The 16,042-nt window shown below is 45.8% G+C and overlaps 2 protein-coding genes across 2 annotated transcripts in view; both read right to left on the bottom strand.

Annotated features, from left to right (window-relative positions):
• Positions 1–16,042, bottom strand: part of LOC136633508 (uncharacterized) — a 767,630-nt gene that overhangs the window by 278,407 nt on the left and 473,181 nt on the right. The window lies entirely within an intron of this gene.
• Positions 2,128–15,566, bottom strand: LOC136631957 (mucin-6-like). Its single transcript, XM_066606475.1, has 5 exons — positions 15,545–15,566; positions 15,272–15,335; positions 8,900–8,944; positions 4,513–4,704; positions 2,128–2,424 (listed from the first exon to the last, which is right to left on the bottom strand). The coding sequence occupies exons 2-5, from the start codon at positions 15,306–15,308 to the stop codon at positions 2,240–2,242; spliced, it is 459 nt and encodes a 152-aa protein (XP_066462572.1). The 5' UTR covers positions 15,309–15,335; positions 15,545–15,566; the 3' UTR covers positions 2,128–2,239.

The raw sequence follows: 16,042 nt of genomic DNA, 5'->3' as shown, positions 1-16,042 counted from the left end.
GGACCTGTGAACTTGAGATGCAGCCCAACATGTAGCCCCTCACCTGCCCTATCTGTTGCTGTGTCGTTCCCATCACTTTCTTGAATTGCCCAGATTTTCACAAATGAAAACCTTAGCGAGCATCGGTCCCATACAAAAATGCTCGAGTCGCCCATTGACTTCAATGGGGTTCGTTACTCGAAACGAACCCTCGAGCATCGCTAAAATTTCGTCTCAAGTAACCAGCACCCGAGCATTTTGGTGCTCGCTCATCTCTAGTTGGGACCCATTAGCTTTTCCTATTTATGACATAATCAATGCTCGTGCCAAATTTCATGTTTCTATGACACCGTAAAGTAAGAAAATCAGTAGCAAGTCAGTCAGTGAGGGCTTTCATCTACTTGTACCGTGCCCAGCCCATTGTGTGGACGCCGCCTCTCCTTTTTATGCATGTTTTTTTATATTTTTGTGTATGTAACTATTTGTAATAGTTTGTTATTTTTACATACGCTTTGTCCTGTTTCTTACACAGTGGGTGTGTTGTTGTATATGTAGGAGGTGCGAGGTGATGCCGCCGCATTTACAGTATCCTTCATTTTACATAGTAACATAGTATTTAAGGCTGAAGAAAGACATGTGACAATCCAGTTCAGCCTATTGCCCCCAATATTGATCCAGAGGAAGGCAAATAAACCTCCAATGAAACCAATGTTCCCCATTTCCAGCTCCAATTTTATGCCTGTGTTTTCACTTTGTTTTAGCTAGGGCTTATTCTGACGTCTTTATGTCAGGCGGGTTTTCATGCCCAGCCGATAAACGCGCTCTCTCTCTCTCTCTCTCTCTCTCTCTCTGCAGGGGGGAGAGGCGGGCTGGGGCGGGAGCTAGTGCACTGAGCTCCTGCCCCCTCTCTGCCCCTCACCACTATTTGCAATGGGAGGGGGCGGGCAGGGCAAAACTTAGCTCTGCCCCATCCCACCCCTTCCATTGCAAACAGTGGCGAGGGGTGGAGAGGGGGCAGGAGGTCAGCGCACTGCTCCCGGGCCCGGCCCGCTTCCTCCCCCTGCAGAGAGGGACAGCGTATATCGGCTGGGCTTGAAAGACCCACCGATATACGCACGTCGGAATAAGCTCTTACGGTGCATTTACAGAGGCGATTTTCCGGCACGGTTTGTGCGTTTTGAAATGCATCGGCAAAGTGCCCACTGTTTTTAACCCATTCCCGCTCCAGGGCATAAGTTTACGTCCTGGGAGCCGGGTAATTCCCGCAACAGGGCGTAAACTTACGTCCTGGGGATAGCGCGAGATTACATATGATCCCGCGCTATCCTGCAGTAGGAGCCGGCTGTCAGTGACAGCTGGCGTCCCGCTGCAACAGCTTAAATAGGAGAGAAATGCCTATTAACCCTGCAGCTTAACTCCTTCAATGCTGGTAGGAAATAAACACATAGAGTCCATACATACAGGAGGAACAGAGCAATGCTCGCATCTGCCCAGAACCGCAAGATGGCTGCAGACACGGGTAGCAGACAGTTAGCTATCCCTCCTAGCTTTGCGTCGTCGGCATATTTGATCAGCTTTTTCTCAATTCCCTTCTCCAGATAATTTTTAAAAATGTGGACCAACACTGGGCCCAGGACAGAGGCTTGTGGTACCCCACTTGACGCATTCTTCCATGTGGATGTGCAGCCATTTATGACCACTTTTTAAGTACAATCACTCAGCTAGTAGTAAAAAAAAAAAAAAAAATCATGGCATGCCCCATCTTTCGGCGTGCCCTCGCATTGCCACTGTTTTCATTGGGGCCAGAAGAGTATTGCATGGCGTGCCAGGTGCACGTGACTGTGATGTGATGCGAATCTTACCCATTGAAAACAATGGGAAACACTCCACGATCCTCAGCCACGGAGGATCACGACTTCCCGGAAGTGATGCAAGGCTGTTTTAACACAAAAATGCCTCGGATCTATGGGGACATGGCACGTTGGTGAGCCGAGTTTCACGGCCCAATATCACTCTCACTTGTGTGAAATTATCATTACTAAAGTCAGGATTTACTATATCCACCACATTCTCTTAATCAACCCAGTTGTCTTGTGGAGTCACATTTGTAGATCTCTAATATATATACATATATATGATGACACAGAAGACGGTTGTGAATCTTTTATTATTATTTCAAATCAAAAGAATCCATCCACAGATGTGATAAGAGAGGAGGTTACAATATGGCCGCCTCGCTGAGCTGCAGGATTCCGGGCTTCTACTTTTTCGGACAATCCTTGGGAAGGACGCATTTGTTCTTGTTATCATACACATAGCCTCGCTTACAGTAGCATTCTTTTGGTGGTGTACACATCGCAGTACAAAACTTGTTCTTTTTTTCATCGCAGTATTGGGGACACGGGATGCAGTCGAGTTCCCTTGTCATGTTCTTGGGGCACGGTGCTGTAAAATGATAATACTGTTAGTGTTGGAGGGGCTGAATGATATAACCAATGGAAATGTATACAGCAATAAGGATGTGAGAGCCGACAGAGAGGCCGGACCTTCTGGGGTCCATGTAGGGTGATATAGTGGCTCAGTGAGTAAGACATAGTGACATGGTTTATATAATAGCTCAATAAGTAAGAAATAGTGACTGAGTGGTTATAGAGAGCCGTGGAGGTTATATAGTGGTGCAGTCAATCAAATACAATGACTCGTGTAGTTATGTATTGGCTCTGGGCTTAAGCAGACAAATGTGACTTAGTCCCGATCTTCAGCTGTGATAATCACGGCCGCCCAACGGGACAAAACGAAACCATTGATTTCAATGTTTTAGTTTTCACTATCAGGATTCTCGCCCATTAATAGTACGCCTGAGAAAAGCTGGGACTTGCCCATTTTTTTTTCAAACACCTGCGTTATGATGAGGCGTTCATGCGCAGCTATGCTCCGTACCGGTGAGCGTAGTTGCACATACTTCTCTCTGAAACCACCCTCAGTGAAAACGCTTGAAATCCCATTTATTTCACATCTAAGTATTCAGTGTATCTGCGGGTTTAGTGCTTAGTTACACATACTTACAGATTTAAGTGAACTCTTAGGGCGCCCACCCACTGGCGTTTGCGTTTTCCGCGGGAAAAAACCGCAGCGTTTTCGCCGCGTTTACCGCGATTTTTCCATTAATTTCCATTGACTTTCATGGGTGCATTAGGAGAAAAATAAGGACACATATGCAACTGACAGTTCCTATGTTAAAAACGCAAACGCAACGCAAAAAAAACGCCAGTGGACAGGAACACATGTTATCTCTATGCCTGTGCAGGAAAAACGCAAAACGCAAAACGCAGGTAAAAAAACGCCAGTGGGTGGGCGCCCTAAGGCCGACTTTACACGGGTATCTTTGCTTGTCCAATACGCAGAGAATAGAACCCATTGACTTCAGTGAGTTCGTTCACATTTCCATATTATTCTCACGCATTTCAGTCGCGCAAAATAATAAAATAAAGCATGCTCTATTTTTCTGCACATTTGTACACCAAAGGTCCCCATAGAGGTCAATTGGAGATGTGTGAAACACTGGATAATTGTGCAGGAAAAAAAACCTTCTGAAACTCATTAGACTAATTAGCCATTTCAATCGGTGTGTCTCTGTTTGCCGCTCACGAATGAACATGCCTTGTGGGCGCAAAAAGTACAATACAATCCGCCGACGCGCGCAAAATTCATTGTTCACTCCATAATCAGGCAGTAGTCAGGTGCACACAAACACGTACACGCCTGTGTGAAGCCGGCCTTACTGTGAGCCATAGGCACAAAGATAGAATATGTCGCTTATTAATTAACGCGGCCGCACGTTGTGCGATAAATACGCTCATGTGAACGAATCCACTGAAATCAGCGGGTTATTTTCACAGCATATTCTGTGCGCAAAACATATGCGCCAAATAAGTGGTGTATATACACTCATGTGAATTAGCTTTAAGATATTGGGGTCCGGTGGTTATATAGAGACTAGATCCCCTTTATACAGAGCAGACTCTTATATAGACCCCAGACCAGACCACCCTGAGTACAGATGCCAGGCCCAGACCCCCATTATACAGACTTTACACTACACCCTGTATATAGAGACCCCAGCCCCTCTGTTTTACAGCCCCCAGACCAGACATACAGATACTCACCTCTCCACATTCCTGCAGTAATTTCCCCCTGGCCCAGATGACGCAGCAGGAATGGGAAGAGGTGAGTATGATGTAAATACACTGGGGGATGTTTGCCGGATTATCTGGGGGTCTTCTGATATTGCAGGAGAGTTGTCACCCAGCAGATTCTGAATGTCCCACAGTCTCTTCTGCCTGTGTGTCAGTCTACACTGTAGTACTGTTGTTCTATTCATGGATCTGGAGCCTCAGGATGAGCAGGGCTTTAGGTTCCTTATAAACACAAAGAATACTCCATATAATTTGGAATGAATTACATTTTTTAGAATCACATTGTTCCAAACCTCTTCATGTATTATGTGGGGGATCGTTCTTCACTGCTCCTCACCTGGTGGTTTAGGACAATCCTTAATGAGGACACAGGGACCGGATTCTCCAGACTGGAAGACGTACCCTTTATCACAGAAACATCCTGCCACAGTGTCAGCTGTACACTTGATTAATGCATCCTTATTTTGACAGTTTTTCGGACATGCGGTCCCACGGTCCTCCCAGTGTTGGTTCTTTGGGCATTTGGGCTCTGAAATACAGAATTTCTATTATCAAATTCTGTAAAATCATGAAGTTATGAAGAAGGGAGGAGATGGAGAAACAGATAACAGCGCGATAAAGCACACAGATCTGTATTGTGTTCATCATGTATCAGTCAGTAGAACCATAACAAAATAATCAATTACAACTAACCTTCCTGCTGATGGTTTCCAGGTATCAGAAGTTTTGGTTTTGTTCCTTTTTATATGGGAAATGCCGCAACCAATAGCATTTGGTCCCCAAACAGTAATATGACCCTGCTTAGCCCACCCAAGAATGAACAGAAAACATATACCAGGCCCCCTAAATAGAGATATAGATTCCAGATCAGCTATATACAGACCGCAGACCAGGCATCTTAAGGCCGCCTGCACATGGCCACAGCAGATTCCCGATGCTGGATCCTGCAGTAGAATCAGACCCTGTGCATGGCCAGTTACCCCTCATACCTGTCCCAATTCTTCTTATCTGTATTGCGGATGTTTCGTCCGGCCCGCCGCCGCACATGCACAGTACAGAAAATGCTGCACCGTCACTAAGCAATGTTGCGGATCCCGCGAACTTTCCGCAATAATGATTGTGGTAGGTCCGCAAGTCGGTCGCCTTCTATTGACTTCAATGGATGTCATCCATGCGGAATCCACACAGAATCACAGAATGCTGAGATTTTCCCTCTGTAGAGGAGATCATGTTTGGTCATATCATGCTATGGGCGGTATTTACTGCGGAATCCCGAGCTGGACGTGCAGGGGGCCTAAGTAAGATATATTCCTTAAACCCCGTTTATCATAAAGACACCAGGGTAGATCCCCTTCATACAAATCCCAGACTACCCTGAATACAGCTGCCAGGTCCGAAGCCCCTTTATACAGACTTTACACTACACCCTGTGTATACAGACCTCACCCCCCCCCCCCTTCCTTTTTACAGACCGCAGCCCAGAGATGCAGATACTCACCTCTCCCCATTCCTGCAGTTCTCCCCCCATCAGGATGGCGCTGCAGGAAGGGGAAGAGGTGAGTAAGATGTAAAGGCACTGGGGGAGATTTTCCGGATTATCTGGGGGCCTTCTGATATTGCAGGAGAGTTGTCACCTAGCTCATTCTAAATGTCATACAGTTTCTTCTGCCTGTGTGTCAGTCTACACTGTAGTACTGTTGTTCTATTCATGGATCTGGAGGCTCAGGATGAGCAGGGCTTTAGGTTCCTTATAAACACAGAGAATACTCCATGTATTTTGGAATGAGTTACACTTTATAGAATCACACTGTTCCTATCCTCTTCATGTATTATGTGGGGAATCGTTCTTCGCTGCTCCTCACCTGTTGGTTTAGGACAATCCTTAATGAGGGCACAGGGACCGGATTCTCCAGACTGGAAGACGTACTCTTTATCGCAGAAACATGCTGACTTACAAGGCTCTTTACTGAATTTTGGTGGATGTTCTACATTTTCACAGTTGATAAGACATGCGGGCAAGTTTTCTACCAAATCGCAGGAAAATAGAACATGCAGCATTGACAGAAAAATCGCACATTTTAAATAGAGCTGTTCTATGTGAGATTTGTGTGCCTCGCAATACCCCAAATTATCTCTACGACCGCCTTCACACGGGTTGTAAATGCTGCGGAATTTCCAATGGGTTCATTCTCATGAGCACGTTTTGCATATGCGTTCTGCACATGTGGAAAAAAAGTAGGGCCTGTGCTATTGTCCTCTATTTTGCACCGCAAAGGCCCCATAGAAGTCTATGGGAGATGCGCAAATAGGCGAGGGAAAGCGAGAAATACTGTGTAAAAGCGGGGAAAAGAACACATCTGAAGCTCATTACATCAATTAGCTCTTTAATCCACGGAAAGGGTGTGTCACCCGTGTATGAACAGGCCTTGTGTGCGCAAAAAGTACAGCAATATGTGCAGACACGTGCAAATCAGCCTCAAAAGCCTCACACATGTGCAAATACATTGTGCTGTGTGAGCATCTCTCTGCATCCGGTGCATCTGTTAACACTCCCATAGACGTTCACGGCTATTTTGTTCCATAATACAGACCGAAATAACACACGCTGCGATTTTTCATAAAGAAATCACGTTGGTTACACCAATAAATTCATTCATTTCATTCAATGGGTCACTATTCAGTCCGTAAAAATATGAACAGAAAATGCACTGGTGCAAATGGGCCTTTAGACTCTGCCCTCATACATCCAAGTCAAAGTGTTAAGGACCACTAGTCCGTGAGAGAGTGAGTGCTTCACATGCTCCGCCTCTGATCACATGACGGTGACATCATCACAGGTCCTAAAGCTTAAAACCCGCAGAACCTGACAGCAGCCGTGTGCTGACAGGACCTGTGATGATGATAAAAGATTGTTTATTCACCCATAACACAAAGAAGAAACAGCAACGTTTTGGCCTATGAGGCTCTATAGAACCAGAGTTAGGCCCACTAAACAGAATGTAATGTCACATTCATCTTCCTCAACCCAAAATTAGAGTAGTTTAGTTATTTCAAATAAAACAGCCTAATCACGTGAACAGATTTTCTTTGCTAGTCGCTTTTACTCCTCTTCTGGGGCGTCTCTTTTCACTGTCCACCAGTAGTCTGCCAGCAGGGAAGCTTCCATCTTCCCCGATACCTCTGTTCCATTTTCGATATATCCTGATGGAATCGCTCTCCATGTTCGACGCTCGCGGCGTCGCAGTTGTCAGGGAAGACGTCCGGGTGAGAATGTAGGAGATGGATTTTGAGGGACATGTTACAACTAGAGATGAGCGAGCGTACTCGGAAAAGCACTACTCGCTTGAGTAATGTGCTTTATCCGAGTATCGCTGTGCTCGTCCTTGAAGATTCGGGTGCCGGCACGGAGCGGGGAGCTGCAGGGGAGAGCGGGGAGGAACGGAGGGGAGATCTTCAGGGACGAGCACAGCGATACTCGGATAAAGCAAATTACTCGAGCGAGTAGTGCTTTTCCGAGTACGCTCGCTCATCTCTAGTTACAACCTAATCGAGGGAACTTCTCTAGAAGTTTATTCACAATCCCAATGCAGTTGTCAACTCTTGGATTTCCCAGGAAGCCGTGCACAACATCTATAAATGCCTTCCAGGCTGCTTTCTCACGACCTCAAAGAACTTACTCAAAGTTTTTATCTTTAAGAAGATGATGAATCTGCGGCCAGTGAAGACGCCTTCTTTGATTTTAGCATCACTGAGCTGTGGAAATAGTCTTCTGAGGTGCTGAAAAGCTTCTCCGCCCCGGTTCATCCCCTCTACAAAGTTCTTCATGAGTCCAAGTTTTAGGTGTGGAGGGGGCAAAAGAATTATGTCTCTTCCTACCAGAGGATCATGCTGGGCAGTTTTCTCTCTAGGGCAGAGATTTCCCCTTGGGGTCTTACTTTTATCTTGTAGTGAGAAGACCTTTCCGACTGTCCCACTGACAGGAAACAGCAGTGCTTGGTGTATCCCAACTGCATGCCCAACAAGTCCCCGCAGATCTGCCACTGATGGCCGGTGTACCTAATTGCTTTCAGAAGTTTACTATATAGACTTGTTTATTTAATGATTTCACTCCTCTAACCTTGTGGATCTGAATGAAGGTTCATATATTCAACTTAAATGGGCTACATCTCAGAGTCAAGAGTAACTCAAAGTTTTCAATGTCATTTTCATTTCTTCCATGATTAAGTGATTAAGAAATACCTATTTTGAAGACAGAAATATTTTCACCGTTGACCAGTGTTATCTGCCAAATTACATGTTCAGCGAAGCGATGCCATTTTCTTGGAAATCGCTTCACACTTTTTCAATTTTTCAAGCATAATATCGATCTGAGTTTCTCAAAACAATATCATGCTCGCCTGTGTAAATTGACCCAAAGAGATGGATGGAGGAAACTATCACATGACTGCACAGAGGGTTTGTTTGTAGTCTGTAACCATGGAAACACAAAGATCTGCATACCAGCTGTGCTCACAAGATGGTAGGAAATGTTTTTTTACTACACTATTGCATCTTTTTTATCACAGGCATTGGAGCAATACAAAATGGGTTGCAAAAATGTACACACCCTTTAATTTATCCATGGGGAGAGCAGAGCTTACTGGGATGTGATCAGCAGTAATAGTCATCAGAGAATATACAGTGTAGCGAGGGGACAGGCGGAGTGCATTCTGTATTGTACTCACCAGGTTTTGGCTCTGAGCGTGCACTGATCAGTACGAAGGCCGCACCTGCAAAGCACAAATCACAGGAATCAGAGGTCCGGTTTCTTCTCTGGACACGTGATAAATGTCATCTTGTTCTGTACAGAGGAGTATTTAGAGCTGCACAGACACTGGTAACATGTTACAGTAAAGCTTCCCCTTTGGCGGTCTCTTCTGTTGGCGACCCCCTCAGCATATGATGTACAATGATAACATTTAAGGTCTGACTATAAGCGCAATGTTTTATGATGCCCAAATAAAAGCGGCATAAATTGGGCAAATATTGTCAAAATGTTTTCTAAATAACAATCTTGTGCTGCCACCACCGTACACCGCAAGATAATATACTGTAAGCGCATAAGTAGCAGTGCCATACCATACCTAAGTAAATACCGCCATTTTGTGCGTAAATATTACTACAGTATTGTAACCAAACAGCTACATTCATACATACAGTCACCTGATAGGGCTCTATTCACATCACTGTTGGAGTCCCCATTCAGAGCCTCCAGTGCCTCCGGACAAAAACATCGTGCACGCAGAACTTTCTCATCCGCTAAAAATGGCAGATAGCTGCAGGAACCGAATGGACCCCATTATAGTCGATGGGGTCTGTTCGGTACAGTTTGGTTCTGTTATGAGACGGATCCGTCAATCCAGGGGATTCCGCTTTCCTGCTCCTATTTCAGAATTCCCAGCACTGATGTGAATTCAGCCTAACAGCTCCATGCGTGCCATAACTAATGACAGTGATGCACAATTAAAGGGGTTCTATCATTACTACAGAACATTTTCTAGCCACGTGGTCACATGGTTCTGGTACCTGTTTCCGGATGGATGACCAGGCATTGTATAGTGGAGCCGCCGGCTGAAAACCTCCTTTAGGTTGACATTTTTTTCAATAAAAAATAGCAGCCGAGGTAAAAAAAAATAAAGTGGTTTGTGACGGGGCTTGATTTTACCTTTGTTTTGCACGCTGAAAGTGTATATTCTAAGACGCCGATCACAAATGCTCCTTATATTGGGGCATTGGCCTGTGACGCCAGAAACAGGTGCCAGAGGCAGAGGCAAAACCAAGAGCAGGGCAGAAGGGGACACTGGAGCGGCGCAGGAACGGGTACCGGCGCCCGGAGGCCACCAGGAGTCCGAGGGAGCGGCTGGAGGATTGCCCGCTGAAGATCCAGTGGGCAGAAGCAAGAAAGCAGGTCCCGGAGCAGATCAGCAGGGGGGCAGAGAGCACGGCCGCCGGGAAAGCAGGTGATCTGCGACAGGAGACTATAAGTATCTTCTATGTATCTAGTGTGTCTTAGTGTGTGTTTGTGAACCTAAGTGTGTGTTTTCTGTGTATAGAGTGTGTGTGTGTGTGTGTGAACCTAAGTGTGTGTCCCAGGGTGTGTGTGCCTGTGGGTCTAAGTGTGGGGTATTAGACTGTACTAGAGTGTGAGTGTGTAAGTGTCTGTGTGTAAGGTGTAAGGGAAGCAGGATTGGGTGATTGAGTGAGGGAAAAGAAAAAGAAAAAAAAAAGTGTGTGAGCGGTTGCGCATAGGCGGCAGTGTGTGAGCTGTTGTGCATAGGCGGCAGGGTGTGAGCGGTTGCGCATAGGCGGCAGCCTGTGAGCGGTTGCGCATAGGCGGCAGCGAGTGAGCGGTTGTGCGTAGGCTGCAGGATGAGCTCCATGCCTCGCAATGTCATCCAGTGTGCTACTTGTGCAATGTATACATTCCTTGATCAGCCAATCGAGGGTGCATACTGTTGCACAAGATGCAAAATGTGCCCAAATCCTGGATCTAAATGGGCAACTTGCAACACTGAGAGCCAGTGACATCATGGAAAGGAGTTTGGTGCTCACTGAGCAGGCACTCGCTGGGGTAGAGGCGGGGGAGGATGGTAGTACGGTAGAGCAGGGGGAACAGGCAGGTAGCTGGGTGACAGATAGAAGGAGGCATAGAGGGAAGAGAACTAGGAAGGCTAGTCCTGAACTGGCACAACCCAACAAGTCTGCAACGTTAACAGATGAGGGCGGTGCCATTATAGAGCCAGCACCGCTGCAGCACAACATGCCCTCTGAACGCCAGGGAGATGACTGCTCCAGTAAGAAGGGGGTGGGGAGTGTAGGGCAGGCTAGAGAGGTCCTAGTGGTGGGGGGACTCAATTATAAGGGGGACAGATAGGGCAATCTGCCATAAAGACCGGGATCATCGAAGGGTGTGTTGTCTTCCTGGCACTCAAGTTCGACACATCACGGATTGGATTGACAGATTACTGGGAGGGGCTGGTGAGGATCCAGCGGTCATGGTGCACGTTGGCACCAATGAACAAATTAGAGGTCAATGGAGGGCCCTCAAAAATGATTTTAGGTATTTAGGGTCCAAGCTTAGGGCAAGGACCTCCAGGGTAGTTTTTTCGGAAAAACTACTTGCACCTAAAGCCACCCTAAAAAAGGCAGCAGGATCTTAGGGAGGTAAACAAGTGGCTCTGGTGTTGGTGTAAGAAGGAGGGATTTGGGTTCCTGGAGAACTGGGCTGACTTTGCTGTCAGCTACAGGCTCTACCGTAGGGACGGGCTGCATCTTAATGGGGAGGGTGCAGCTGTGCTGGGGGAGAAGATGGCTAGAAGGCTGGAGGAGTGTTTAAACTAGGGACTGGGGGGAGGGAAAAAGAGAAATAGGGGGGTGTTCAGTGTAGCTAGCGACCTGGGTCTAAGCAATGGGAATGGGGGTCGAGCAGGAGGTGGGGTTAGTACAGTTAGAACTGTCAGATCAGCCAATAGTACCATTAGCAACAAAACAAATTTAAAGAACAAAAAAAAAACTGTATAAATTGTATGACCACGAATGCAAGAAGTCTGATCGGTAAAGTAGGTGAGCTTGAAGCGAGAGTGGCCGATGAAAACTATGATATAGTCGGAATAACGGAAACATGGCTTGATGATAAGTGCGATTGGGCGACGAATTTACAGGGTTACAATCTCTTCAAAAGAGACAGTGGGAACCAGAAAGGGGGAGGGGGATGTCTGTACGTTAAATCGTACTTAAAGCCGAGAATACGGGAAGATATAGGTGCAGGAGATGATCGGGTGGAATCTCTGTGGTAGAAATACAGGGAGAAAAAAATAACTAAATCCTGATAGGGGTTTTCTATAGACCACCAAAAGCAACAGAAGAAACTGAAACCTTACTATTAAGGCATATAGAAGAGGTGTCAAACCGCAATGAAGTAATTATCATGGGGGACTTTAATTATCCAGATATAATATGGGAAAATGAAACCTGCAAATCTCATAGGGGTGATAAGTTCTTGAGATCAATTAAAGGTAACTACCTTACCCAACTTGTGCAGGAACCAACAAGAGGGAGGGCCATTCTGGACCTAGTACTAACAAACCGGAACGTATAAAGGGGGTACAGGTTGAGGGGCACTTGGGGAACAGTGACCACAATATAATCAACTTCCAGCTGTCATTCAATAGGAAGCCTTATCAGGGAGCAACAAAGAAACTAAACTTTAGTAAAGCAAAATTTGATCAGCTTAAAACTACTATCGGTAACATTAAATGGGACAACATCCTCAAAAATGCCAGTACGGAGGACAAATGGGAAAAGTTCAAAAGGATCCTAATCGCCTCATGTGAGCAGTTCATTCCCTTTAAAAATAAAAGAATCTCAACTAAAAGGAAACCAATGTAGCTCGATAAGATGGTAAGAGGGGCAATAAACGAAAAAAAGAAAGCGTTCAAACTACTAAAGCAAGAGGGCAGCGAAGAAGCACTAAAATCGTACAGGGAAAAAAACAAAATATGCAAGATAAGATCAAAATTGCTAAGGAGGAGGCAGAAAGACTGATCGCCAAAGAGAGCAAAAACAACCCGAAACTATTTTTCAACTATATAAAGAGCAAAAGGATTTGCACTGAGAGCACTAGCCCTTTAACAAATAATGCAGGAGAAATCATTGCAGATGATGGAGGGAAGGCAAATCTATTAAATAGTTTCTTTTCAAGCGTATTCACTAACGAAAAGGAAATGCCACACGAGATGCAGGGGAATAAAGTGAACTCCTCACAAAATATCTCATACCTAACGCAGGAGGAAGTGTGGAACCAGTTAAAAAAGATTAAAATCGATAAATCGCCAAGCCCAGATGGAATACACCCAAGGGTACTAAAGGAACTAAGTGATGTGATAGCTAGGCCGCTATATCTAATATTTGTGGTTACTATCAAGACCGGGGTTGTACCATTGGATTGGTGCATTGCCAACATGGTTCCAATTTACAAAAAGGGGACCAAAAGTGAGCCTGGTAACTACAGGCCGGTAAGTCTCACTTCAGTAACGGGAAAAATATTCGAGGGGTTTCTGAGAGACGCCATCGATGAGTACCTCAAGGAGAACAAGGGAATAACTCCTCACCAGCATGTGTTTATAAAGGGTCGATCATGTCAGACCAATCTGATCAGCTTCTACGATGAAGTAAGTTCTAGGCTGCACCTGGGAGAGTCTATGGATCTCGTATATCTGGACTTCTCTAAAGCATTTGACACCGTGCCACATAACAGGCTGATATATAAAATGAGACAGCTCGGATTGGGTGAAAACGTGTGCATCTGGGTAAAGAACTAGCTCAGAGATAGAAAGCAGAGAGTGGTAATAAATGATTTGCACTCTGATTGGGCCACTGACGCTAGCGGGGTGCCACAGGGCTCAGTATTAGGCCCCATTCTGTTCAATATATTTATCAACAACCTGATAGAGGGGCTGCACAGCAAAATATCAATATTTGCAGATGACACAAAATTATACAATATAACCAATGCAACGGAGGACAATGTGCGGCTACAAACGGACCTGGATAAGATGGGGGCTTGGGGAGAAAAATGGCAAATGAAGTTCAATGTTGATAAATGTAAGGTTATGCACATGGGCAGCAAGAATGGATGTTACCAATATACACTAGATGGGGTACCGCTAGGGAAAAGTGATATGGGAAAAGACCTGGGGGTACTAGTGGATTGCAGACTAAACTGGAGTAACCAATGCCAGTCAGTTGCTGCAAAAGCTAATAAATTCTTGGGGTGTATTAAAAGAGGTATAGGGGCGAAGGACGAGAACATTATCCTTCCATTATATAAGGCACTTGTCAGGCCCCACATGGAATACTGCGCACAGTTCTGGTCACCGGTTCTAAAAAAAAGAAGGCTAAGGGGCGACCAAATAACTATGTATAAATACATTAGAGGACAATACAAGGATCCCTCCCATGATCTGTTTATACCCAGGACTGCGACGGTAACGAGAGGGCATCCGCTACGTCTAGAGGAAAGCAGGTTTCATCACCAACACAGAAGGGGGTTCTTTACTGTAAGGCTGCCTGCAGACGAGCGGAAATCCCGCCGCGGGATTTCCCGCGGGATTTCCGCCGCTGAAAGTCTGCATAGGAGTGCATTACAATACGCACTCCTATGCAGACGGCCGCGGTTTGGCCGCGCGAAATCTCGCGCGGCAAACAAACCGCGGCATGTTCTAATTTTCTGCGGGGCACGCACTCACCTGGCCGCCGGCTCCGGTCTGCGCATGCGCCGGCTGCGCGGCAGCCGGCACATCAAAGAGCCGGGGCCGCCAGGCGCGGGTGAGTACGCGCTCGTCCCTGCAGGCTCTCGGGTCGGATCGCGCTGCGAGATTTCTCGCTACCGGATCCGACCCGCTCGTCTGCAGGCGGCCTAAGAGAAGTGAGACTGTGGAACTCTCTGCCGGAGGAAGTGGTGATGGCAAAATCCATAGAGGAGTTTAAAAGGGGACTTGATGTCTTTCTGGAGCGGAAGGATATTACAGATATAAATCTTAGGTCAATTGTTAATCCGGGTATATAGGCAGGTAGGAACTATTAGGGGTTGATCCAGAGATTAGTCTGATTGCCATTAGGGGAGGGAAGGAATTTTTCCCCCAAAAGCGATAATTGACTCATGCCTCTTGGGGTTTTTTTGCCTTTCTCTGGATCAACAACACAGGAGGATAAGCAGGCTGGACCTAATGGACATTGTCTTCATTCAGCCTTACATACTATGTTACTATATGCACAGGTGGTTCAGTATAACCTGCTATAGTCAGGGATTTACAGGACTCAGGATCCCCATAGAAATCCATAATTGTCCCCCTTAAAACAGTATGTGTGTGTGTGCGTATCTACAAGCCCGTAATGCTATACAAGTTGTCCTAAAGAATGTATCTTTGTAGGTAAATGGGGGAAACATAAAACATTCAAAGATCACTACAAAAACTGCAGATCAAGGACTTTCTGTAGATTAAACCAGAAATCTTATGAAAAGTGGGAATCCGCTCTAAACACGAGGAAATACTCACTCAGCGACACCAGCAGCAGCACAGATACCGGTCTCATGGTCAGTTCTGGGGTTTCACCTTCGTCCTGAAAAAGACAAAATCCAAGTAGAAAATTCAGCATTTGCAAGACCTCTGCTTGCTGTCAGTGATGAAGATCTGTCCTGATCCTGACACATGGGCAGTGTTGTTACAATGTATCAGAACTCTCTGGTATGACAAGTGACATATAAAACACTGTGCAGTGATTATATCTGTATGGATCTGAAGAGTTATAGGTTAGTAGCAGGTATCTACCTGTGTGATGTCTCAGCTGTGGTCTTCTGCAAGTGCAGGGATGTGCGCGGTTATATAGGGCTCTGTGGGTGCGGGCAGCTGAAATATTTTGTGTCAATTAATATCTCTGGTACAAAATAATTATGGGCTCTGCTTAATGAAGGAAAATGGCTGCAATAAACCTGTATTTAGTTCCTGGTTGCGTCACGTCAGACGTTATTTCTTCTGTTACGTGAAGACGGCGCTATTAATAGCAGAAGAAAACTCGTAACAATAATTAATGGTTCCTGATCTCCCTCAGGGCGGAGGCGATACAATGTGACCCACGATGGAAGTTCCAAGCAGACTTAAGCTCCAGGAGTCAATAACATAATAATACATTTACAGAGCTCCTTCACACATATTAGCAAAAAAATATGTCGCAGCCCGTAAATCCCTCGCTCGGCATAAATCCTAGGAATGACTTTAAATGCCTAAATAGAGGCACCTGTAAGCTTCTCCCTGTGTTGGACGTTGCTA

Source organism: Eleutherodactylus coqui, chromosome 6 (genome assembly GCF_035609145.1).
Source record: "Eleutherodactylus coqui strain aEleCoq1 chromosome 6, aEleCoq1.hap1, whole genome shotgun sequence".
Classification (NCBI taxonomy): domain Eukaryota; kingdom Metazoa; phylum Chordata; class Amphibia; order Anura; family Eleutherodactylidae; genus Eleutherodactylus; species Eleutherodactylus coqui.
The sequence above is the reverse complement of the archived record's forward strand: the minus strand, read 5'-3'. Positions and strand labels throughout refer to the sequence as shown.